Source organism: Lytechinus pictus, chromosome 2 (assembly GCF_037042905.1).
Source record: "Lytechinus pictus isolate F3 Inbred chromosome 2, Lp3.0, whole genome shotgun sequence".
Classification (NCBI taxonomy): domain Eukaryota; kingdom Metazoa; phylum Echinodermata; class Echinoidea; order Temnopleuroida; family Toxopneustidae; genus Lytechinus; species Lytechinus pictus.
In genome coordinates, this window is record NC_087246.1 from 51,735,926 (window position 1) to 51,763,668 (window position 27,743).

At 37.5% G+C, this 27,743-nt stretch overlaps 1 protein-coding gene across 10 annotated transcripts in view; it reads right to left on the reverse strand.

Moving 5' to 3' along the window:
• Positions 1-26,760, reverse strand: part of LOC129278010 (sperm receptor for egg jelly-like) — a 37,331-nt gene extending 10,571 nt beyond the window's left edge. Inside the window, exons 1-13 of one of the 10 annotated variants that reach the window (XM_064095109.1) lie at positions 25,861-26,760; positions 19,098-19,259; positions 16,878-16,988; positions 14,787-15,491; positions 9,333-9,697; positions 8,596-8,826; positions 7,397-7,580; positions 6,833-6,985; positions 6,144-6,336; positions 3,136-3,377; positions 2,306-2,536; positions 902-1,047; positions 339-551 (exon numbers count right to left, since the gene is read on the reverse strand). In XM_064095109.1, the coding sequence (XP_063951179.1) occupies positions 339-551; positions 902-1,047; positions 2,306-2,536; positions 3,136-3,377; positions 6,144-6,336; positions 6,833-6,985; positions 7,397-7,580; positions 8,596-8,826; positions 9,333-9,697; positions 14,787-15,491; positions 16,878-16,988; positions 19,098-19,259; positions 25,861-25,927 (3,003 nt within the window). In that variant the 5' untranslated portion in view covers positions 25,928-26,760. Of the gene's footprint in view, positions 1-338; positions 552-901; positions 1,048-2,305; positions 2,537-3,135; positions 3,378-6,143; positions 6,337-6,832; positions 6,986-7,396; positions 7,581-8,595; positions 8,827-9,332; positions 9,884-14,786; positions 15,492-16,877; positions 16,989-19,097; positions 19,260-25,860 lie in introns of all 10 variants that reach the window. The other 9 variants (XM_064095108.1, XM_064095110.1, XM_064095112.1 and 6 more) reach the window with 9 other exon arrangements.
• Between the last annotated feature and the right edge of the window lie 983 nt (positions 26,761-27,743).

The window sequence follows — 27,743 nt, forward strand, 5'->3', positions numbered from 1 at the left end:
TGATCTCGATCATTTCAAACTAGAACATAAATGACCACACATCTATATGGCTGTGGGAAGTATATGTAGCGAACCCGACGCTGGTGGACACAAGGGGTGGGGGTAAAAAAAGCTGAGACTTTTTAGGGTTAAAATAAGTAATGTTATAGAATCATATAATATTCATAACAATGGGTTCACACTTGACCCCCATATACACACATTCCTCTGAAGTAGAAAGGTGAAAGAGATGGGCTGGAAGGATGACCAGCACTGGTCAACAGAAAATAGACCAATCTACAAATGGACAGAATTTTGATTTCTTTTGCACAAAATGATTAATTTTTTTGCATCCATACCTCTGCCCTGCTCCCTCTTCCATCTTCATCCTCATTAGTAGCACCCTCTTCTCCAATGACATTAAGAATTGATCCGAGAACATAGATGACCTGTGCAGCTCGTCCAATGTCTCCTACTGCTAATAATGCATTCACATTGGATTCAACAAACAACCTCATCTCCAGGTATTCCTGTGCAGTTGGAGGTTGGGAAAGTGTGGTTGGAGGATAAACCTGGAATTTCAAAGACAGATTAGTGAGTGTTAAATATAACATAAGTTTCCTCAACTTGTTTTGTGACTTCGTAGAGTAGAGTGAAAGCAGGGGTGGATCCAGGATTGACAAATGGGAGTGGGGCAATAGGGTACACTTGCTGCCCCACTCCCACAAAATCAACCCCCCCTAAAAAAAAACCCCCCAAGGTTACCCCTTTCTGTGTTAATCACTACCCCCTTTGGTTACTCATTTATATTTTTCATAAAGAAATGAAATTACAAAACAAAAATAGGTGATGGAAATGAACAGTACAGGCTCTGGCCATATATATAAATGCAATTTTCAAGGACAGAGTAACATATACTCACATTTGCGGTAACAAATATTGTTGTACTAGCCCCATAGCAATCTTGAGCAGTGACTTGTAGCAGTACAGTGTAATCATTTGCACTATCTCCAACTGGAAGGTATATATCATCTATGAATCCCTTGCTCCCTTCATACAGAAGAAAACCTGTAGAGTAATTCAAATATTACGCAAATGTCAGAAAAAAAATCATCAACTAATATTATTTTTAAAATGTCTTGATATATACCAAATATTAAATTACATTTTCTTACTGCAATTAACAATAAATATTGAAATGTATCTGATATTCTAATTGTGTAACATCCTCAGAAAAAAAAGGTGAACAGAAAATGAAATTCAGTTCATGATTACTTGCATCCATAGACACATTCCATTATATATTTTCCCATGCTCTCAGATATGTTAGACAGATATACCACAACGAGGTTAATTTTGGATAATAGGGTATCCTAGATAAATTCCTTATACTACTATATATTCAAATCGTGCAGATGAATATTGATTTTCTTACTTATTTTCTTAAAAATTTATTTGATATTTTATTTTGCAAATGTATAAGGAGTCATACACCCCCTCTCTCAAAAGTGTGATGAGTGGATAATCATAACAAGTGGAGCGCCTCTGGCAGTCTCACCTGCATTACCCAATTCAATATAGCAGCAGTGCTGACTTTGAAAATGACTATAGAAATTTTAGAATAATCATAAAAAACACCATTCATGTGATAGGCAATTAGTGATACTGGATTACTCTTAGGTCCAAGTCTCATGAACTAGATCCAAAAACTTTCAAAGTTATGATAGCAATTCAACAAATAATGCCAATATGGCAAAAAGTTCATTGACCTTAAATGACCTTCGACCTTGGTCAAAACTCACACAAGATGTTCACTGATACCTTATTACTCTTATGTCCAAGTTTCATGAGCTAAATCCATAAAATTTCAAAGTTATGATGGCAATTTAACAAATAACTTCTACATGGCCAAAGTTCATTGACCCTAAATGACCTTTGACCCTGGTCATGTGACAGGAAACTCAGGCAGGATGTTCAGTAATACTTGATTAACCTCATGTCCAAGTTTCATGAACTAGCTAGGACCATATGCACTTTCTAAGCTATGATGACATTTCAAAAACTTAACCTTAGGTTAAGATTTCAATGTGGACGCCGCCGCTGTTACCGTCGCCGCCATCGGAAAAGCAGTGCATTTAGTCTTGCTCTGCTATGCAGGCGGGAAAAAACAGATATGAATAATGAAAACACACAATGCATTAGAGAAATAATTACATTACCAAATTATAAAGTCACTGATTTAGGATTCTTTCGAACAATGGCGTTGAGCAAATTGAATACATCAATTTTGAATAAAAAAATGAAGGAAATTAATGTGGTCATTTACCCTCTCCTCTGCCCTTAAATTCTCCATTCACGAAATCCACACGGTTGAATAAAACAATCCGATATGTCAAGGGTTTATCCACATTGGTGAAACCAAATGATATCACAGTGAAATCAGTTTGGAGGGCATATCCCTCTCTGGGTGTCACAACACAGCAGCCTAGTGCAGGTGGAGCACTTAAGTTGACAACGAACTCGGCGTAGCCCTCAGAATCAAAGGTAGATTGAAAGCCTGAAAATTTAAAATAATAATTTCTGATTAAACATTATATAGAAAAACCTCTTGTAAGATTCATACCTTTATTCAAAAAAAATGTTTAGAATGCATCAAAAATGAAATGCTGCACTGCGATTGGATCATCAAAGTACATTTACATTTCATATTCCCTTCTGTGAGAAACGGTCATCCGGGTGACTCCTGGGTGACCATTACGTGGTAAAAGGTCAACCAAGCGTTTCCTGGGTGACCAATACTGTTAAAGGCTTCCTTGGTGACCATTGCTGAAAAAGGTTAACTAAGCGTTTCCTGGGTGACCATTACTGTAAAAGGTCAACCAAGCATTTCCTGGGTGATCATTACTGTAACAGGTCAACTGGGTGCCTATTGGGTGGCCATTACTCTAAAAGGGCATCTTGGGCAATTCATCGTTGACCATTAATACACAAGGTCACCTGCGTGAATGCTCGGTGACCATTACTGTAAAATTTCATGTCGCATGTCGGGTGACTCGTGGGTGATTACAGGATAAAGTCTCACTCTAGATATGTCAAGGGTAGTAACTAATTGCACAGGTGACTATAATAATTCCCCCTTCCACAGCATGTACTTACCTCTAACTCGCAAAGCAATGCCAGTGCTTTCAGAAAAGGAATCAAAGGTATGAGGTTTGATGACCAGGTAGGGTTGGTCAAGACCTGTTGTAGTATTGGTAGATAAGTCACTGAAAACTGTGCTGCCATCTGATTCAAGACTCCATTGGAAAGACACATCTTCACTGTCACAGTTGCTGCATGAGGCATGCAGGACAAGACGCTCGGCTGTTAATAAGTACGTGTTGCAATTACTGATGCAACTGTGAATGAGGACAAGAAACGGTTACGTCTAATATGACAACATTCTTCTTCATTCAGCCTGTAATTCCTGTAATTTGAATGTTGTTTCATTCTCGCATGTAGTGTCATTAGTGTGGGAGCTACTTTGACCTATGACACCAGTTAAGCCCTTCATTTAGAGAACTGACATCAAAATTCATTTTGTTCATATATTAAGAATATTTAATACATGCCTTAAATTAGAACCATTCAAACTGTAATATTTTGTCTTTTTAGATGATATTCACCACTGATACTCTGATATATGGACTACGCAAAGACAAAAAAAGTTAAAAAGTACATCTATTCATTAAAAAATGTTTATTAGCGAAAGACTACCAAAACCTAATTTCTCACACTGTTATCATGATAAATCAATTGTTTTGGAAGTTTGTATAGTAAAAGAAATATTCCATATTTTCATTATTAACAGCAGGAAAAAAATCTCCCTTATCTGAAGATTACTCCTTGGGTGACCAACACACAGTCCCCAACATTCTTAATTGATTCGCTCAAGCAGCCAGCAATTGCTCAGATAAAATTTAAAATCAATTTATCCCCCGTCTTGATGCAATACATGCATTGGCCAGAAAATAGTGTCATCCTCCACTGAGAAAATGATTGCCCAACATCCTATCAGTTTTTAAATACAACACCGTTTTTGTTATTAAAATAAAGTTTATTTCATTTTCGGAAAAGCAAACCTTATTTCATTTTCGGACTAACGAACCCTTTTTTCATTATCGGACTAACGAACCTTATTTCATTTTTGGATTAATGAACCTTCAGAATAACGAACCTTATTTTGTTCTCAGACTAATGAACCTTAGATCGTTTACGGACTAACAAACCTTTGGACTTCAAACCTTCGGAATAACAAACCTTCAGAGTATTCAAACTTTCGAAATAACGAACGTCATCCAGGTTGGCTTTCCATCCAAAGAAATAAGCCCCAAAAGGTTGTTCCTTCTAATGTTTTGATAATTACATGGTAATTCCATATCTTTACAAGAGTTTGTGATCAGTGCAATTTTTTTTCAAACATGACTCAACAAGGTTCATTGAAAAATATCAACTTAATAGCTTTAATTAGTTATGACATAATAAATTATTCCACATTGTGCTACATTTGCATACTTGCCAACTTTAGAAAAAAAAAAGAGGAATCCATTTTTCAGAGTAACGAGCGTGTGACAAGGCGAGACTCTAATAATGATATCCAAAATATTGGACATTGCATGTTTCCCCAATGTTTCTGCTATGTACGAAGTTTTTGTTCGTCCCGATGAATACTTCTTGGCGATGTCCGAGTCGGGGAACATCTTTGGGAATAATTTTGATGCGTGGTCCGCCACACTGATAGGTAGGGAATGTTCAATAATGAAGTCTGTAAATAAAGTCTCCGCTCGAATAACATTAACACTTGAAGATGACGTTGAAGCGAAAGTGGAGATACTTTTCGTACTGCTCGCTGAATTACTGATGGAGCTGTGTTTTTTCGTTCTTAAATGTTTTTCAATGTCATTTAATCCACCAATGACACACAGACTGACAGAGAAGTCGGTACGGCAAAGTTGACAGTAGGCAAAATACTCTCCATTACCCGACCGTGAAATAACTGGATATTTCTTAGAATACTCCTTCTTGTATTTCTGATTAATTTTGGGTTTGCTCATTTTGACTTTATTTCACGAAAACAGACTAACAGTCTAAATGCACATGTAACTTACACATGAACTTAGAATCTATGCAATTGCAAATGCACCGGTACAGCACTCACTCACTGTCACTGTGTTGTAATACTGCCCACTGCACTGTCTGTATAACGATCGGAATCACAGTCACATTCACAATCCAAACGATGCATTGGCGACGGTATCCACTTTCCACACACTAAATTTGTAATTTTGGCTTTAAAATTCCACAGAAAAACTATATCCTTTGGCCATTAGCATTAGTCCGACGATCGTTGAGCTGGATCTTACGTTTGCACACGTATTATGCACATGATGCATGCAGCGCAGTATACTCGCAACGTCGCAGCATGCATTGTATTTGCACGTGTTGTCGCTCTAGCTGTGTTTGCACGCGCTTCTGCAATGTGCGCGCCATATGAGATAGGCAAAGTGAAAAACTACGTACAAGAGTGTGTTCAGTTGGTGGAAAAATAATGCTATTTGGGATATCGCGATATCCAGGTGTCCGCAATGTGTGTGTGTGTGTGTATTTGAGTTTTGTCAGACGTGTATTAATCAGATATGATTATTTATGTCTGGGACCGACCTTAAACGTCACCATCCGAAAGACGTGACCAGGGCTCGAACCTCTGCATCAATTTGTAATTTCCCCACATAGCTTGGATTACAGGCGCACGCCACAACGCTTCAGTTTGGTCTAACCTTCGCTCCAGCCGTTTTTTTTAAATATTATCAATGTAAAAATTAATGAAAATCAGAATTATGGGGTTGATATTCGTAATGCGGAATTGGCAATAAAAAAATGGGATTCCGCCAAAATCGGGATGGTTGGCAAGTATGCATTTGTGAACACCCAATTCATATCGACTATCGAATACAAAAAAAAATTGCCAATTAGAGGACCACGATGGAATCTTTTGATAAAACCTTCCATATTACTTCTCACTATCCTGTTTTTTATTAAAATTGAATTATTAGAATTGAATTGTATTTTATTGCCTTCAAAAAAAGTTTTGCCCAGTAAATAGTTTAACATCTTCAGTAGATTACCTCATTTGTACGTCTGGTAATCGCCCCGCCTTCAAATGGATTCTTTGTTTTGTCAGCCCAGATACTCTTCCCTCTTTCAAAACATTGAGCCAGAAGTCCATTGTCACATCAGCATTAAGCTTGTTGGCCATTACAACCAATGTTGTTGAGGTTGAGTTCATCAATATTTCTTCACCTTCAAAACATGCATCATCTACAGGAAGCAAAAGAAAATGATTAAAAAAAAACACCTGTTATGAAATAGAATTTCAGGTACAATTAGTCAAATTTTTTTAATTGTAAATTTTGTTGTTGTTGTTGTGAATTTGCATTCATTTATTCTCTAAAAATACTGCTCTTCATTGAATATCACAGTCTAATAATATGTTTTGTAAACAGTTAATTTTTTTTTGGGGGGGAGGGCAGAGTTAGGGGTGGGAAGGCCTGTTTTTGTTTTCATTTTGTTATCAAAATTTAATTATTTTTATAGACAATGAGAATGCTTAATCTAATTAAATATGAACTCATATTAAGCTCTTGCTATGACGAGCAGATATGGGCGCACTTTTTAAGTTTGGCTTCAAATAGATAAAATAATACCAGTCACATGCACGTTGTGTTAACCAAAGTGTGTGTGGTATTACTTATTCAGCGGAAACAAAAAAAAAACCAAAATAAGTACTGGGTGAACATCAAATAACATACACTACCTGTATTTTGTATTGCTTCATCAATAGACAAGTACGTGGTTTCACCATCAACCATTACACAGTACCACAAGAAGGTCAGATCACTGGATGACCCATCGGTCACATCAGGGTCATATGAAGTTGATCCATCTACTATCAAACTGGAACATACACCTTAGTTCAAATAAAAAAACAAAGCACATTTTATGTGAATCAATAATTGGCTTTTAAAAAGCAATTTTCAGAGCGCATCTACATCACTATTGGACACAATCACTGCTTCATGCATAAATGAATTGCACCATCTCCACTCCCTGAGGGCATTCCAGCCAGGCTCCCTTTCACAAGCGCACACATGCTATTGACATTTGTATTAAAAATGAACCCCTTTGTTTGCTACAGAGATTGAGAAGACAATACAGCAAAAGCACATCCATCTGGATTTTAGATGGAAAATAATATTCAATGTTAGTGTACGACGTTTGATAAAATTTTAAATGGTCTTTTAAATTGTTTATTACCTTTATATACAATAAGATATTATATGTATACCATTCACGAGAATATAAAAGAAAAGAGAAATACCATGTGACCTCGAGGCTCCACCATTGATAACAGCTACTAATGAGGATGGCTGGATTTCCAATTGAGTGGCGATATGCTCTTCAACGATGATTTCCTCTGATGCCTTTTTACGTGTTTCAGCTTTCAGATTTAAACTATGAGTACCATAAGGCAGAATTCCACCTGGAATCGTCACTTGATGTGTCTGATGAGTAAGTATAGAGCATTTCTCAAATCATTTAAAAGGGCTGTAAATATGTTAAAATACAGAACATATTAACTGCAAACTTACCTCATTGGCTTGATGTAGTTAATTTTAAGGCATATACAACTGTCCACGGCTTTGAAGAATTGATAAATATTTTCTCCCCCGAAATGTTAAAAATAATCCCTGTAAGTAAAATGACCCCCTGTAGATTACTAGTACCCCCTGGTTCATGCCAAAAGTAATTTGGAATGAACAAAATCAGGAAAAAATGGCTCCCATACAAAAATATTGATAAATCAACTGGGTAATACTGTATGAGAACTTTCAGAAAAACAAAATTTAAAAAGACAAGAGAAGCATGTGGATGTACAAAAACGATACAAATAATTATAATAAAACTGGTGTTTTATATTTCTGCCCTACCATGATGTGGTAAAACAGTTTCTGATGACTAAAAAGTGTGTCTTGAACTTTCCATTGAAAACCAATTTGTACATGAGCATTGGACAAAAGTTGAGGAAGTACTTTGCTCAACAAAATTTTTCCTGATTCATTGCCACAGTATGTCATTACCATGAAAATGCAGTTCCTTATACATATAAAATGTATTTTCACCGAAATGAATGTGTGTGAAGTGTCATGAACATTGTGCAAAAACTGAGAAAGTATTTTGCTTTGCAACATTTTTTCCCCCTCAATTTATTACTATAATGTATCATTACCATGATAATAGAGTACCGTACCCTACATATTTGAAAATGTATCTTGCATTTGTGACCATTGAGCAAAAATTGAGCAGTTTGCTCCTCAAGATTTTTCTCTTACATATTTTTCAATAATATGCCGTTAGTGGCATAGCAACACAATTCCCAAGACTTAAAAAAAAATGTCTTTCGAAATCCCCAAGATTTGCAACGTACCCACGGACAGACTGCCAGACCGACCGACCTTTACATTGATTCTAGACACGCCTCCAAAGCTTGTTTGGCGGCCAACATTGATATTTACTTACATGTGTGATCCTTTCAAAAACAGTAACTATGGCACCGTCAACATCTGATGTCACTATCCACCACTTCAAATGAGTGCTCATGGGTTCAATGCACTGTTCATCAATCTCCATATGGGCCATGGCATGAATATTGAAAGCCTTGAAGTGTACACCAGGATACAGACTATTACACGTCTCTTTGGCCTCCATGGTCAGACTGCTGATACATGAATGCTTGACTATCACATTCACCTGCACAGATAAAATTATAATCAGATATTTAACATTGAAGATATTTTGAATCTGAGGGTTTTCCTCACATATGGTCTTAAGGCGGACAAGAAAGACAATTACACTAGAAATAACTGTTCAAGAAACATGGACATTAGATGAACAGAACAATTTGGAAAAGAAAATGTAAGATTTTCAAGTTGTGATTAATCAGTTACAAATCTATGACCCCAAGATGTCATATCCCACTTCACATTCCACGATCTTGGCAGAAATTCTTTTGTTTCACTGATTTGTCATCGACATGTATTTTAACCATCGTAGAACAAATTCTTGTAGGACAGTCACGGAAGGGCAGTTCATGAAAGTTGTCAGCACTGACTATATTATCGGCTCTGCTAGTTTCAGTAAAATCCTTTGTTTTGATGGCCTGAGAAGCTCTAGTCTCTAATCACTACTATGGTATCAATCCAAATTCTCAGATTTATTTTGGTGCAACATCGATGTCTGCAATATTGTATACAAACCTTTGCAGCCAAAGTATGGAATACCCAAGAAGAAACTTCATAAGTGCCGAGCGAGGAATATCTGTGACTGAGAAAACTAGCAAAATATCCATCCATGCTAGACACACTTTCTGTCAAGGCACTGGGGACGTCACTCAGAGACCACGATCTTGGGTTGGTAGTCAAGCAGGAGTCCGCAGAGTGCTCAAAGCAGAAGGTATAACTTAAATGCTCGACGATGCTGTCTGTCAGAAGGGCGCACCACATTACTTGATTTGTAAAGACATGAGTTGGACAGAGTATATGGGTGGTGGGAAGTACCGTTGCATTTGCCGTGGTTGTAAGGTTGTAAGACTTTCCAATGGCAGTTGCATCAATGGTGAAAACTGAAGGTATGGTTAGAGAGAGAAGCACTGCATCTTCAGAATAGACTGTATACTCAAAAGAGTCACCTGATAGAAGGTCTGTGATGGACCAAATGATCTGAGATGAAATCGCTCGAAAGGAGCCAAAAATAGATGCAAGAACAAGGATGGTGTCGTTGACCCGGAACATGTGATCAATGCTTGACTCTGCAGATATGGAAAGATCAACAAAGGGAGATAGAGTTGAGACTGAGATTTGATTTTTTTTTCCTGTTCACCAAATACAACATCAGAAAGTTCGATGTCAGTCATAATAATATGAATAGAAGATAGGATACTATCTGAGATGAACTCAAATAAATTTTGCTGATAAAGTAAGTCAAATGGAGGGCCTTGCCAAGAAGAAGTCAGCTTAGTATGTAACTGTTAAAGCACATGAAGAATTGACAAATACTGTTTCCCTTTCAATATATGGCAGTATGCAAGTTATTCATTCAAAATATAGTTAATTGGCTTAAACGTAAGATTTTAACACAAGACAATGATGAACATCACGGAAAAAGGGTAAAATATTAACAATTTCTTAATTGTGAACACAATCAGATTTACAGTACAACTCTTTCATGTATCATTTTATCATTGTAATTCCTTCTGTTTTTCCACATTTAATATCACTAACGTTCCCATTAAACTGAGTTAACAGCTGTTTTTATAATTGAATCACATTTATAATAAGTAAATGGCACATTTTTGGATAGCTTAGATCCTCCCATTGCTGGAGTATGCAGTATACAAAATATACATCTCTAAAAATGAGTGAATACTAAGAATTTGAAGAAATATTTGTTTCAAAGAGCAAAATCATGTTTTCCATCAAGCTTATTTTTGCCATTTTAAATGACATCCTAGTCAAGGAAAATGACGAAGGAATCAAAGCACAGTTTGTTTAACATAATACTTGCATTTCTACTCTTGTCAGCAACAGATTAAATTAGATAAAGTATTAGTCAAGGTTTTATGAAAATCCATCAAATAGCAGAGTTATGATTTTTAAAGTTTGACATTTGTGACGTCATATACGCAAGCTGCCTTCCGTTCATGTTATATAAGTTAAATAAATGCAAATTTTATAATGGATGGTGACTACAAATATTTTTCTTACAGAAGGGGCTATGAAATGATAAAGTCTGATGATATTCACTGCAAAAATAAAATCACATTTCAATTTTTGAGAAAATGGCATTTTGGGGAAATTTACATCACATGACATATGGATGAGCTGCTTGTCTGTTACATCAAGAATCCAAACTTTAAAAATAAATCTCTTATTCTTTGACAGATTCTTATCAAATCTTCACCAATATTTTATTCATCTGCACTTATTAAATTATCATGGAGAACTTCCCCTTTAAGTCAACTCCTGTACTTGTTTTATCAAACTATGGAAATACAAGTATTACAATAAACAAACTGAATATCTTTACTTCTTGTTCATTTTTCCACACTGAGGTGTCGCATTAAAGAACAAGTGGAATGCCTCTGGCAGTCTCACCTGCATTCCGCGATTCAAGATAGCAGCAGTGCTGACTTTGAATAGTTATTCACAAGAACATAACATGATAATAAAATACTATGTTCAATGACTCTAAATGACCTTTGACCTTGATCATGTGAACCAAGACACGTGCAAAATGTTCAGTGACAGTTGATTACCAGTGGCGGATCCAGGGGGGTGGCGCAGGGGGCGCGCGCCCCCCTAATATTTGAGCGGCGCCAAAGGCGCCGCTCAAAAAAAAAAAAAAAAAAAAAAGTAAAAGAAAGAAAAGGCGCTGCTTGAAACAATAAAAATAAAGGAAAGAAAAGAAAAGGCGCAGCTTAAAAAAATCATACAATGATATAATATTAGCAACAGTAAGGAAAGACTATCCCCCAGCAAAGCACAATCATATCATCTTCCTTCTCTTTTCTTTTAACTACCCTTTTCCCAACAACTTCGCCGGTTAAAAATAATCAGCAGTGCGCTGCCTGCATATAACTGGCGCAAATCAAGAATAATCAGCGCCAACTTCATCTAAATCAGCGCCAGACAAGAATAATCAGTGCCATTTGGTTATAAATCGGCGCCAGTCGAGAAAAATCGGCACTGCCAGAGTCTTAACCGGCGCCGATCAAGGATAATCTGCGCCACCTAATTCTAAATCGGCACCAGATAAAAATAATCGGCGCCATCTGGTTATAAATCAGCGCCGGTAAAGAAAAATCGACGCTGCCTGAGTTCGTAACCGGCGCCGATCAAGGATAATCAGCGCCACCTATATCTAAATCGGGGCTGGTCAAGAATAATCAGCGCTATCTGGTTATAAAACGGCGCTGCCTGAGTCTTAACCGGCGCCGATCAAGAATAATCAGCTCCACCTAAATCTAAATCGGCGCCGGACAAGAATAATCAGCACCACCTCATTAAAAATCGGCGCCAGTCAAGAATAATCGGCGCCTCCTGGTTCTAAATCGGCGCCAGTCAATTATGAATTGCCGCTGCCTGAATCTTACATGACGTCTGTAAAAATAATCAGCACTACTTGTTCTAAATCGGCGCTGGTCAAGAATAATCAGCGTCCCCTGGTTCCAATAAATAGGCGCCGGTAGAATAATGAAGAAGGGCCTATTGCCAACCAAATCTAGATCGGCGCCGGTCAAGAATGATCAGGGGCACCTGGTTATACATTTTATTGTTGAATGGTCATAACAAAGCTTATCGCATGCCCTTACAGAGTGGACTGGGGCGGGGCAGTTGCCCACAGAATGAGAGATGTCATGAAATCTTTAATTTATTTAAAAAATCCCAGAATCATACAAAAGCGTAGAGCAAATCCTTTAATTTTGATCTTATTTTCCAATGCTTTAATAAAAAGGAGGTCAGTCACTTTTCTTCTTTACACATTCCACATTGTGCCATCTCTATGGCCTTTAGTTTAAGACAGCTACTATAGTGTTTTATGAAGATGATTCGATATTTTAGCCCAAAACTTTGCTAAAACCCGTTGCTAGTACCGGGAGTGTATAATTACGCAACCAGTCGTATATTGAGATTGAGCTACACAACTCGTTCTTTATTTAAAATCGTGCTTAAATTATCCGCTTCTTAGATTGGAATATAAAAATTTTCAGCTCGCGCTTCGCGCTCGCGTCATTTCTGCAGCAAAACCCCATACTTTTCATGATTAAATAGGTAAATAGAATGTCCCGTTTTCAGTTCTAAACGTCAAAAGAACTGGATTTGCAATAATCTTTTGCTGGATATAATCTTGTTCTTTATTACAAACGTCCATTAAACTGTCATTTTTTCAGATCGAAATATCAAAATTTTAAGCTCGCGTTTCGCACTCGCATCTATTTTTTTTTTTTTAGATACCCATCTTAATCATTGGTACCAAAAATGCATAGAATATCAAGCTTTCTGGTCAGAATATAAAGAAATTTCAGCTCGCCCTCGGCACTCGCATTATCTGTGTAGTGAGATATGTATCCTCCTCATGAGTTACTACAAACAGTGTGATTTGGTGTATTTCAGAGGAGTGAGAGAGTGTACCACGTTGCACAATAGACTTTTGTGAGCGAACCTGCCCAAAAAAAGAGATATAAAAGTGAGGAGAAGCGTGGACCGGGTTCTGGAGACTGCGAGACGGCAGAACGCTACCCCGACAGGACCCGGTTACGCCACAATATACAAAAGTATTGGCCTCATCGCAATAAAAGGGTTAATACATGAGATTTTGAAATGGCACATAACATGCATAATTTGTGTTACTTTTTGCTTGTTTCCTTCTTTAATAAGTTTTTCAATCTCTCTCTATATATATTTTAGATTATATGTTCAAATTGATGTATATTTTCTGTTATAATGAGATATGTTTAGGTGGACTTCAGGGAATGGTCGTACGCAGCAAGGGGGAAGGGGGGGGGGGCACATTCGCGATCTGCTGTTGTGAAAAACAATTTTTTTCTTTAACATTTCATGAAAACTATGAAAAATGTGCGAATGTGAGATGTGCACCAAATTTTCGAGTCTTGCCCCCCCGGAAATATTATCTGCGTGTGGTCATGCGAAATGGTTTGGCATGACTGGAAATCCTACATTTTGAAAAGAGCATTTGACAGGGTCAGACTTTACCCCTTTTTCAACATTTTCTTTTATGGCGCCGGTGAAGTGCAAAGATATGTGCGCCGCTCGGCAGTGCGCCCCCCTTTTGCCAAAAGCTGGATCCGCCTATGATTACCATTATTTCCATGTTTCATGAACTAGATCTGCAAACTTTCGAAGTTATGATGGTAATTCAACAAATACCCCCTAACATGTCAAAAGTTTGTTGACCCGATTGAAATGACCCTTGACTTTGGTCATGTGACCTGAAACTTACATAGGATGTTTAGTGATACTTGTTTACTCTTATGTTTAAGTTGCATGAACTAGATTTATAAACTTTCAAGGCAATATTTCAAAAACTTAACCTTGGTTAAGATTTCGATATTGATTCCAACAACATGGTCTTTAAGTTCATTGACCCTTTGACCTAAACTATTTGATCTGAAACTCGGACAGGATGTTAGGTAATACTTGATTACTCTTAAGTTATAGTTTCATTAACTAGGTCCCTTTACTTTCTAAGTCATGACATTTAAAAAACTTAACCTTGGTTTAAGTTGGTTAAGATATCAATGTTGACAATGCCGTTGCCGTCGGAAAAGTGGCGCCTATCGTCTTGCTCTGCTACGCAGGCGAGACAAAAATTGAATTTTCCAGAAATGCATTTATATTCATTTTTCTAATTCAAATATTGCTAATCAAATTACTTTTCAGTACCCATTCATAAGTTTTTTCCCTGGACTCATCTTTTTCTGCATAAAACCAGGAGTTTAGAACTATAAATTTCATCAAATTACAAATGAAGATCTCAGCTTTAAAATCATCAAGTGGTTTATGAAACATAACTGTAATTGTGATGTAAGCTATAAGACGTCAATAATTCTGAATTTTGTGTTTCATGGGATACACTGTATTAACAATTATCAGGCAAACTTCTTTGTATGTTAAGAAAGTCAAAGTTCTCACCGACACTTGGAAAAAGCAGAAATTCAATTTGTATTATATCACTGAAGCTGCTTGTTCTACCAGTAGCAAAAGAAGTAATATCAGGAATAACAGCTGTAATACTCGTCCCTTCTATTGTGGTGGGAGGAATAGCAGTGGCTACTGGAATAGAAGTGGTGGCAGGCATAGTAGTGGTAGCAGGAATAGTAGTGGTGGCAGGCAAAGTAGTGGTGGCTTGAATAGTAGTGGTGGCTTGAATAGTAGTGGTAGCAGGAATAGTAGTGGTAGCAGGAATAGTAGTGGTGGCAGGCAAAGTAGTGGTGGAAGGAATAGTAGTGGTGGCTTGAATAGTAGTGGTAGCAGGAATAGTAGTGGTAGCAGGAATAGTAGTGGTGGCAGGAATAGTAGTGGTAGCAGGAATAGTAGTGGTGGCAAGAATAGTAGTGGTGGCAAGAATAGTAGTGGTGGCAGGAATGGTAGTGGTGGCAAGAATAGTAGTGGTGGCAAGAATAGTAGTGGGGGCAGGAATGGTAGTGGTGGCAAGAATAGTAGTGGTGGCAGGAATGGTAGTGGTGGCAGGAAAAGTAGTGGTAATAAGTTCATGACGTTTTTTGCAGACACTTCGAAAAAAATGTGTGCGAGTACAGAAGTAATAGTACCAGTAGCTATTTATGTGTCTTTTAGCAACACAATCGCGTTTTGGATGCAGCCATCCTTCTGCATCAGCTGCCAATAGAAAAAAGGGGACCATCATCAAAACACAGATATTTAGAAACTACTCCTTTCAATACTCAAGTTATAATCTTTTCAATACATTATTGAATTATATCATTACATTTTTGACAGAATTTCACGTGATACCCTCCATCATTGCCAGACCAAACATATACTGTAGAAGCTGTTATTTTCGCGTACAGAATTTTTCGCGAATCGCGGGGGTCCCGACATTTTCGCGGGTTGTTAAATTCGCGATCGGAAGATGTAGACAACATTTCCACAGCATTTAAAAGAAGCAAAACTAGTGCTAATCACGTGCAAATCACTTCTCCTCGAAGTTTCCATGCTGATGTGTCTTTTATACATAAATATGTCCCTGTAAAAACAGTTACAAACTGTGGAAAAAGGTGGTTTAAATTTCAATTTTTTTTACCTTTAGATCTGAAAATTCATCATGCCACAGTTTGATCTGTAATTTATAGGGTTAAGCAATCTTTAGAATTTGTGTTTTGTTCTATTAATTTTTCAAAAAGTTGGTAAAAGTTCAAAAATGTGGAATTTTGTGAACAGACTTATGAATATTAATGAGTATGCAAATAGCTGCCAATACGTGTGTAATATAGTCAATCAGATGACAAAAATATCAAATTATTTCATGGAAAATACATTTTAATATTACAATGAGTGTATAGATATTGATAATATAATGTTAGAAAATACTTTAGGCTCTGATTTTGTTTGAGAAATTAAAAAAAGTGAAATTCTAGCTAACTTTTTGAATCACTAATTGTACTTTCTAAGCCTTATTTTTTGTACATATAGAGGTGCATATCTCCATTTTCTTAGTATACAGTATGTTTTCAATAGCAAAACTTTGCTGTTGGGGACATTGGCACTGACTAACAATTGTGTCAATATTTTCGCGTGTTGTTAAATTCGCGGCCGATCGGCAATTCGCGAAATCCGCGAAAATAAAACCCCCGCGAAAATTACAGCTTATACAGTACTACCCACCCAACTTCTTTTTTTTTAATGACTTAATGAATTTGTAACCACAAAATCTGATATTACGATCATCATCACTCTAATACGCATGTACACGAATATAGATTGAAGTAGTTCCCTCAAATAGTTCTTCAGTTTTCTATATAGTTCTCACTTACAATTCTGTCAATGCCAGACCAAACATACTACCCATCAAACTTTTAATAATGATTTAATGAACTTGTAACTGCAAAATCTGATAAGATCCTCAAATTCATCATCACTCTATGAAGTATGAAGTTGATCCCTTCAATGGTTATTAGTTATTATTTATGTTTGATAATGGTCTAGATGTGACCTCCCACCTCATGGCTGCCAAATCTAGACAGAAACAGTTTTTACAATATTTACATGATGTATTGCCAAGGAATTCAAAATCCATAGGAGTTCCATCAGTAAATTTCAATACTCCTTCATTCTCCAAGTCGGTTGCCCCAATCCACACATAGTTTGTTATAAATCCTGAAAAAGATCATAAAATCAATATCATACTATATAAAGCTGTTCGTAGGTTAGGAGTGACTTTAAGATTGACTGGTGATCCTTTCTGGTAAATTGTATACACCATTGGCGATTGTTTGACGTGTAAGAAAGGTTCACCAGTCGTTCTTAAAATCAATATTAACTTATGAACAGCTTAATGAAACAGCCCCCAGGCTTGTTCACTTTAAATGTCAAGTAATAAATAAAGTTCAAATATAGGGTATCCCATTCAGATGCAGCAAGATGGCCGCATCTCTGACTGGGATTCTGGGAATGATGATCATTTTTGTGTGGTAAAAAAAACATGGAGCAGTTTACAAAAACCCAGGACAAAGATGGGGGAGGAAGCTTTGGAAAATGGTAACATAACATGACACGACACAACACATCTTTTGGCATAAGAAGCAGTGCTGTTTTTTTTTTTCAAAGTAGGACAACTTATTAACAAAAAATTATCAAAAAGTCAAAAGGGGCCTAAGGTTTCGATCCTAGCAGATTCTTCGGCGGAAGGCAAAATGACAAACATATAACTTTATATGTTTGTCATTTTGCCTCCGACGAAGATTCTGCTAGGATCGAAAGCTTAGGCCCCTTTTGACTTTTTAATTTACTCCATTGGCTCTCTTTTATTAGATAAGCAGTTTTCAGCAGCTTCTTTTTGCCAAAATAAATTATCGACTCTGATATTGACTCATGAATGCAAGAATAAAAGGTGTCTTTAGTCAGATTGCAGGCCTCTATGCTAATGAGCAGATCAGCAAGATTTGTCAAAATGTAGCTTTTGTGACTGAATTGTCCTCCCAACAAATTCTTGGGAATTGTGAGACTTTCTTTCTCAAAGGATTTAACGAAATCCTAAAGACAAATAATATCAGGCCCCAATAGATGCCTCAAATCAGAATTTGGGTGGGTGTGTAGTGTCCTTGACCAATCAGAGTCTGAGTGCAACATTCTTTTCAAGTTGATGAATCTGCTGGTCTACAGATGAAAAGGTGTTCTTGACCCCATTAAACCACATCTTCTTTTAAAAAGCATAGATCCTCTGCTCATGACGTTAACATCATTTGGGCTCAAACAAAATGATTTATAGTGTAAAATAATAAGTTTTGCCAGGAGAAAAAAATCATTTTTATAGCATGTTTTATATCGATAGTTTCACCTTCACATACATAACAAATGTTTCGAATAAATGCAAACACATTATTACTGAAAGAATGATTATTCTTCTTTATAAAGATAAAGATACATTTTTCTCAAAGCAGCAATGCCTGAATTAAAAGTGTTTTGATCCAAACCAATCTCCTTTAATATACACATTTATGGTCATACATATGATCACTCGGATGAAAAAAGCTCCTGTTTCAGAACTCTACTGTCTACATTCATTAAACTATAAGAGAACTAAAAAGAGCAATTGGTTTAAAGTAAATAGAAAAATACTAGTGACAACATAATAATATACAGACAAATAGTCCTGCAAGAAAAAAAGTAGGTAAACTGAACAAAATGAGAATATTGGAATAGACTATTATTTCTGTCTTAGAAAGGATAGGAAAATTAATATAAATGGAAAGCACAACAAAATAAGAAATAATAAAGTCTCAAAAGCTATATTTTCTTTTAATGTCAACATATCTACCGATAAATCTTCTTTGAAGATAATTGGAGATAGAACTTTGATTTTTCAAAATACTTCAATAATAATAAGCTGACAAGATTAATGATCTTGACTCCTAGCCCATTCTTCTAAGATCCAAGACCTTGTCTTCTCTCCCTGATATAATTTGACAAGATCACAGACAACATCTTGACTTTTTTTGTGATAGCCATCTCATCTTATGTAGTTATTTAAGTGCAATCTTTTCAGCTTTCATAAAGTTCGCAATAATAATTCTGTAAAATATTTCTTAAACCAAAATACATTAATTACCATTTTGATGCAAAAGTTTTTTGGCTGAGTTTTGGAACTGATCAAAATCATGTTGTTGAGAATATTTATGAAAAGACAATAACATGATTTAGAGCACCTTTGGGGCAGGCCACTGTGAAGTGTGAAGTGGGGTTTTTCAATTCTGAGCCAAACCTTACCCATTATGAATGCATCTTCCTCTGCACTGTGTATGCTGGTCAAATTAGCATCTAGACTTATGCACGCATCCCTGGCTTGGACCCAAGTTAGGAATTCTGAATTAAAGAAGTAGCAACGTCCGTTAGCCGAATCATAGATCCATTCCCTTTCACAGCCATACTCTGACACAAATGCACAGACAAAGAATAAATGCAAAGAGAATCAGCAAACATTTTAAACATCAAATCTTACTTGAAGATCTATATCTATCTACTTTATCAACTTTAGGGTGCAGAGGGGGAAATAAGTGATGTATTACTTTGTCTACTTTCAAGGTAAATAAATACAAGGTATAAAATCTAGCAAGATTATGGTTTTATTTTAAAAGATTAAAAATTTCTAGGTTTTAATTCAAGAAATGTGGCTGGGTTTGCTACTTGTCAGAATACAAATAGCTGGATTCTCCACTGATATCTCTGCAATTTAATTTTCTTTTCCATGAAGAAGAGTAACATTTATACTATATCAAATGGCAAATTAAGCAATTACAAAGGCCTAATGGTAAACATGAAAAAAAGATCTAACAGCGTTGTACCTCTACACCTTTAAATGGCTGCCCACTAAAGAATATATTACTACGGCATGGGGAATAGGCTTATAATTCATATGGAAAGCCAATAAACTCAAATTTTCAAATGACATAAAAAAGTTGGAAAACTATATAGATCGATTCATGCTTGAGAATGAATCAGTGAGCACTAAACTGCCCACCTAACTAGTTAGAGTTAAAGGGGTACTAAGAAATGAAAATAATTGTATCTAAATGAATAAAATTAAATTCACTGAGCAAAATGCTGAAAAAAGTTAGAAAGAAATATTTTGTGAACAGTTATGCTTGTAGTCATGAATTTTCATCAGGTGGACTGATGATGTCATGTCCCCACTTCCCCTTTTCTTATATTATTTTTACATGAAATCATAATTATTTCATATTTTTATGCATGTGTGTATGATACCTCTCCTTTATAATGAAATAAGTTGCAGCAATGAATGCATTAAATCAGTTGTCAATCCCATATATATATTTAATTCTTGAAGGACAAAATTTTAATAAAAGTAATTTCATATAGAGGTCTAACATAAAATACAAAAAAACGAGTAGAGAAATGATATCATAAATTTGCTCAATTAATATTCATGAAGATATCGTTGGCTGTCAACCAAACCGTCATATCACACAGTGCAAACCCATTTCAGAGAAAATTGACTTAATTAAAGTTTACTTTATTTTCCGTATTTGTTCCCCAGCCTTAAAACAAAGGCTTGACATTGGTATCTTTACTTTTACACAAAACCAAGAATCAGAGAAAATATTGCAAAACAGCTACATGCTTGTTACTTTGGTTTGAGCGGTTTAGATATCTCTGTACAAAAATGCCATAGGGGTACAACAACCCTGACTGCGATTTCAGTCAATGCAGTGCAGATACAACGGTTTGACTGACCTTGCATTTGCATATTAAGTGCGGGCAGCTTTTGTTGCTACAGTACACGTTTCCTATGGGATTTGTGCATTTTATAAAAAATTTGTATGGCTTCACCGTGAAAATCCCCACATATAAATTTGCTACCTGGAAATTTAATTATGTATAAAATAGGACTTGGAGTATACTTTCATTTTCTGTAAAATTATCAAAATCAATTTTTTGACCAAAATTGGCCGATACGATGGTTCAGATGCGACAACACCAATATTTCTAATGCAAATCTTTAAATGTCATAACTATTTTGCAGTGCCGTCTCCAGCTTTTTTCAAGAGGGGGGGGGATGCTTTTGGGTGAAAAGAGACAAAAATTACCAACTCCACCAGGGGTGGATCCAGCTTCTGCCAATGGGGGGGGGGCCTAAAGATATTTTAACTCACATTTTCCGCGATTGGCTGCTAAAAGCTGAATATTAATTGTCAGGTTTTTTTTAGGTGGTAATCCTAGCTAAAAAGTGAAGTTTAAAGAAAAGTACATCTTTACTTTACTCATACATATCATAAAACCTATAAATTATGCGAGCACGAGGTGTGAGCTCAAATTTTTGGATATTCAAACCTGAAATCAAACATTCTTGTCAATTTTTACAATCATGATCAAAATGCGTTTTTCACTCTAAATTTTTGATAAACTGACCAGAAAAGGGACCATTATAGGACTATTTGCAGCTAATGATTAAGAGGATAAATATCAATCAAATAATGCAAGCACAAATCACAAGCTAAAAATTTTGATAATCAGAACTGAAAACATTTCTAGTCTAGATCTAGAACCAACGTTAGGGCCTAGATCAAGACCCCTCTCTAAGATCTTCAATTCTTTTTCAAATTGCCTTTCTCAAAAGACCTACCACCCCTAGCTCCCCGCCCCCAAAAAATTGTGGTCTGGACTCACTGGAGGGGGGCGCGCAGGTTACTGTTAGAATACCTTTGTAATCTACCTTTTTATTATCTATCATCTAGATCTACATGTAGGCCTAAATCTCGACCCTAAATAAATTAGGTCTAACATTTAATAAATCATACTAGATCTAACGTTTCTAGTCTAGATCTAGAACTAACGTTAGGGCCTAGATCAAGACCCCTCTCTAAGAACTTTAATTCTTTTTCAAATAAGATCTAGATCTAGTCCTAGGCCCTAGCCTAGGCTACTAGTACTAGTCTCTAGTCACTCTCTAGGACTAGATCTAGACTAGGCTAGGGTCTAACATTAGATATAAATCCATTCTAGGCCTAGACCCTATAAGTATAGATCTAGACTAGGCTAAGATCTATAAAAAAAGTTAGCACTTACATATGACTTAGGCCTAGATCTAACTAAAAAGTTAGATCTAGGCCTAACTGTTGTTAGATCTAGATAGTCTACTTAGTCTTAGATCTAGAGTCTACCTGTACTAGGGCCTAGTTTAGAGTCTAAGTTAGATCTAACCCAGGGAGCTCCGGCCCGCTGCGCGGGCCGGAGCCCAGGGGCTTACCGTGTATTTGACCATACTCACAGGACTAGCGTGATTTATGGTCTAAATATTTCTCCAAATGAATTGTGAAAACAGAAATTATGCACTTACCGCGATTATATGGATGAAGGTCTAACGAGTGGCAGTTTCCTGACATCGAGGCACACACTGGAACTTCAAAAAACCAAAAAAGTTCTCTCCTTCTACCCCAGTCTCGATCGGCCATTTTGTTACGATTCATAACAAAAATGGCCGATCGAGACGGGGGTAGCAGGAGATAACTTTTCGGTTTTTTGAAGTTCCAGTGTGTGCCTCGATGTCAGGAAACTGCCACCATAAATCACGCTAGTCCCGTGAGTATGGTCAAATACACGGTAAGCGGGCCGGAGCTCCCTGGGTTAAGTACTTAAGTTAGATCTAGACTAGACAGGAATATCTGTCGTTTCTGGGGATTTATTCAACAATTTCTTACATTTTACTATATGTATTGGTGAGTGAGCCAACTCAGTTCAGCGGAACAATCAAAATCAAACAAAGCCAAATTCTGTTAAAATTATATGTTCCCATTCACAAAGTACATAATAGGCCTACCGCTAGGGCCTGTAGCGGCCATTTTGACTTTCAAAATACATTATTTATCACCTACCTGGCAGAATGAATGATATATCTTGTTAGAAATTATGTTTTCAGACAATATTAACTCTTAAATCACAATTATATGCATGTTATGGTGCCGACTCCTGTGAAAATTGGTTTCCCAGATCGATTGTACATAATACAGTCAATGTCTTTTGGCGGCCATTTTGAAAGTCAAAATACAATATTTAACACAAATATGAAACCCGAATAATATATTTCGTTGCAAATTATATTTGAAGACAGCATTCCACTAATTTACCACAAAAAATACGTTTTAGTGCTCACCTTGTGATTGTTTTTGTCCTCTCTCACATCGTAGATCATAATTTTAGGGCCTTTGGCGGCCATATTAAATATCAAAATACAGGGTTTATCATATACATGGCATGTTAAATAATAAATTTCGTTAACAATAATGTTTTTAGTCAGTATTCCACTCGTTTATCTTCACAAATTGCATTTTAGTGCTCACTCTTGTGATTTTTTTGTGTCACCATTCACATTGTACATAATAGTTTTAGGGCTTTTGGAGGCCATTTTGAGTATCAAAATACAGGATTTATCACATAACTGACATAAAAAATGATATATATCGTTAGCAATCATGTTTTCAGACATTGCTTCACTCATAGATCACAATTACTTGCATTTCAGTGCTCAATTTTGTAAAAATTTATTTTCCCCATTCATATTGTACAGGGGTCTATGATGGCGGCCATTTTGATATCAGGAAAATAAATATTTTGACAAAAATCATTTTTTCAGATATTATTTCACTCCGGCAGCACAATTGCATGTACTTTATAGCCAATGTGTGGACAATTTTATGATTTTCATGGGTAATTTGAATATTTTGGCGGCCATATTGGATTTTGCCAATTTGTAGAAAATGCTCAAGGTTACACGAGTGGCATCATTCAGATTCGGAATCAGCACCCTCGAATTGACAAGAAACCATAAAAAAACAAGGTTCGACCCCTTCTATCCTGGACTAATATTTAGGCCTTGTGAAATACCTCAATGTGTTTTTTGAAATAAAATCTCAGATATCCTTTAACTTCTACCCCCCCCCCCATTTTATTGATTTTTGTTATCTTGGTGCCCTCTACAAAAGTTCAACAAGACCCCCCCCTCGTGCACCCATGCTGAATAAATACGCCACTAATGAGGAAAATGAGTCGATTGCTTCGAGATTGCATTATTCCCAAGAAGCTATCATTAATATTATTGAAGGCTATTCTAAAACAACTAGCAAAGAAACTACAGCTCCCGTTCACACAATATTCTAGTAGGGCCTACTCTCGTGAGAAGTTGAACCAAATTGAACCCCCCCAAATCGCTCGCGCTTCGCGCTCCCATTGATATTTCATTATTATATTCATGGATTTTTTTTAAAGAACACATTAAAAGAGTGGTCTTTAATTGCCTTTTTAAAATGTGATTATAAGATAATTCAAAATCCATTTAAGGCACTTAAGTTAGCCTGGCTGGAAGGGAGTGGGCGCAATTTTTCGAAAAGTACACATGGGCACCAAGAATCAGGTCAAATTTGGGCCCCCCTTCTCACCAAATCCTGGATCCGCGCCTGGGTTCTATAACAATAACCAAATTAGGGCAATCATCCACTGACAACTACTTCAAGGAAAATATGATCCCCATATTTTTACCGCCGGGGACTGTTACCCCCAGAAATTTACCCTCGAGACAATTACCCCGGATAATTACCCTTAGTACGGAGCCTTTAAAATGCCATCGACGTGACGTGATACTTTATCTTGCCATGTATAATTAATATTAATAAGCTTATTATTTCGACATGGCGATATATTCTATCTTGTCAAGTCGATATGTCGACATGGCGAGATCTGAAGTGTACAAGTCCCGGCCAGAATCCCGATATATCGCCATGTTGACATATAACTTGTTACAAGTCAACTTGGCAAGATGAAATATCTCACCATGTTGACGTATAACTTTTTATATGTGGACTTGGCAGGTATCTCGCCATGCCGACATAATAAGCTTATTTAGTCGATATGGCAAGATAAAGTATCTCGCCAGTCGTCAAGTCAGTGGCATTTGAAAGGCTCCGTAGGGGTAATTGGCGTCTAGAGGGTAAATTTCCGGGGGGGGGGTAACAGTCCCCGACGATAAAAATATGGGGATAATATTTTCCTTGAAGTAGTTGTCAGGGGGCGATTGTCCATTCGGTCATCGTTATAGAACCCCATGGACTCGTATCATTGACCGTTTTACCTCTTGATGACATTGGATCTCACTATATCCTGATCATAATTTTACACACACCGCGGACTATCGGACCCGCGGTCTATCGGACCAGCGGTCTATCGGACCCGCGGTCTATCGGACCCGCGGTCTATCGGACCCGCGGTCTATCGGACCCGCGGACTATCGGACCCGCGGTCTATCGGGCTGTAACCGAACCAACACGTACTTCGCCCGAGGTACGTGGCCCTGGGCCTGGCCTGGGATTGGGAATGCCAGGGGCAGGGTCAGGATCTCTGACTCTGGGTTAACCCAGAGAGCTCCCGCCCGCGCAGCGGGCGGGAGCCCAGAAGCTTACCGTGTATTTTACCATTGTCACCGGACTAGGGTGATTTATGGTCTAAATATTTCTCCAAATGAATTGTGAAAACGGAAAGTATACAATTACCACGATTATATGGATGAAGGTCTAACGAGTGGCAGATTCCTGACATCTGGGCACAGTCTGGAACCTCAAAAAAACGAAAAGTTCTCTCCTTCTACCCAGTCTCGATCGGCCATTTTGTTACGATTTTTAACAAAAATGGCCGATCGAGACGGGGTAGAAGGAGAGAACTTTTCGTTTTTTTGAGGTTCCAGACTGTGCCCAGATGTCAGGAATCTGCCACTCGTTAGACCTTCATCCATATAATCGTGGTAGGCCTAGCCTAATTGTATACTTTCTGTTTTCACAATTCATTTGGAGAAATATTTAGTCATAAATCACCCTAGTGACAATGGTAAAATACACGGTAAGCTTCTGGGCTCCCGCCCGGAGCTCTCTGGGTTAACTCTGGGTTAGATCTTGCCTAGCTAAGCCTAAGGCTAAGGCCTAACTTAGTCTTAGTTAGATCTAATTTTGTTACAGAATTATGGTCTCACCTGCTGGTCCGGCATTCCTAAACAGGATGGCAGTAACAAATGATATGAAGACGATGTCGAAGCTCATACTCTCTCGGTTTAAAGTTAGCAACTCAACTGTCTAACGTCAACGATCGAGGGACTCAGGGAGTAACGTTCACCATGAATCATGGCTCATGCATGTCGATTGTCGTGCTGTATCGTTCTCATTCGATCAGGCTCAGTCTTTGCCCCGGGGACCTCGACACAGTGTTCGGGCTGCCGCAGTAAGCTCAGATCAATTCATGCATAGCCTAAGGCCTAGACCTAGTATGGTCTACATACATAAGGGCACTAGTATTCAACCCGTTTGGAGAGTTTCCTCAAATATATAGAAATATAGAATCTACCCGAATTCCAGACCCGTCCCACTTCCAAGAGCAAATGCTGGTTATTCTTTTTCCGTTATTTTTTTCTTCAACCAGTCGACCGCGTGCGCGGGCGATCGAACCATACGGCGACGGATTTTGGTACTAGTATTCAACCCGTCGGCACTAGTATTCAACCTAGCGAATAAAGATGGCCCTATCTCTCAATCTGCCCTTGTCCCATCCGACTATGGACTAGACCATTTGAGATGAGACCAAACAGGGAATTAATCAAAGCCAGAGATTTACATAGATCTAGATCTAATTTAGCAATTTTAACCCTTTTGAGATTTGCTATCAATCCTCACTAGGTTGAATACTAGTACCATTCAGTGCAAAAGGCCATCGCCGCACGATTCGATCCTCCGCGCACACAGTCGACAGATTGACAAAGAAAATATCGACAACAGATTACCCTGGAAATAACAAAGATGTGAAATTAAGATAAACTCCCTATTTCTAAACATTTTGGGGAATATGTCAAAATCTTTGAATTATGCCGGGTTGAATACTAGTACCCATACGGGGCCTAGCTTTAAATTGAAAGACCGAAGACATAAAAAAAGACAAAGACAAAGTCAATGTCAGCGCTGGTTATCGCAGTCACTAGTATACAAATAATGCATGCAGCCGAGTGCGTTAGTGGAAATGCAGAGCACGCGAGGTTTCTTTAGATAGGAGTCGCACTGTGCACGAGCCGCTTGCGGCGAGTGCCCAGTGTGCTCCATCTGAAGAAACCGAGCTTTCTCTGCATTTACTTTTACGCACGACAGAGCAAGTGCATTATTTGTTTTATAAAATAGCAACACAGAAACAATTTTTTTAAAAGTTACAGTACAGTTTTGTTGGACTTTACCGCACTGGTTTGCTCGAGCGTGCAATGTCAATTTTCGTTGCACACCTTTTGCACTACCGTGCAGTGCACAAAAAAAGTTGGATGTCATGTGACGCGTATTGACCAATCGCGATGCTTGAAATAATACAGCTATTTTATAACATGGCATCATATCTGCCGATACCCGGCCGTCCGGCGCCGGTCGGTATTTGCTGCTAGAGTGCTAGTGCTGTTGTAATGTATACTCAGCTGTGGTACAATACATGGTGCATGCCATGCATATGCTGCGCGTGTATGCGACAAAACTTATGCTGCGAAGCTTTGGCTGCGATCTACGCGCGCGTGACCCGAACTACTTATGGGGGAGCGGGGGAGACTAGTCCATGTCTACGTCTAGTCCCGTCCGATATGCGCCCCGACCATAGAGATATATATATATGGCAGTGTATCCTATTGCCGGACACCTTTATTTCAGTGCTTTAAAAATGACAACTAGAGGAAATACAATCAAGAAAAATTAACACTTGCTATTCCAAATATTATGAAAATTATGAATATGATAAAATTATTTTATATTTACCAACCATTTTCTTTGCATCGCACTTGCCGCATACCCCTCCACGAAAAACAATTATTTTCGTGCGCGACAAATTACATCATGA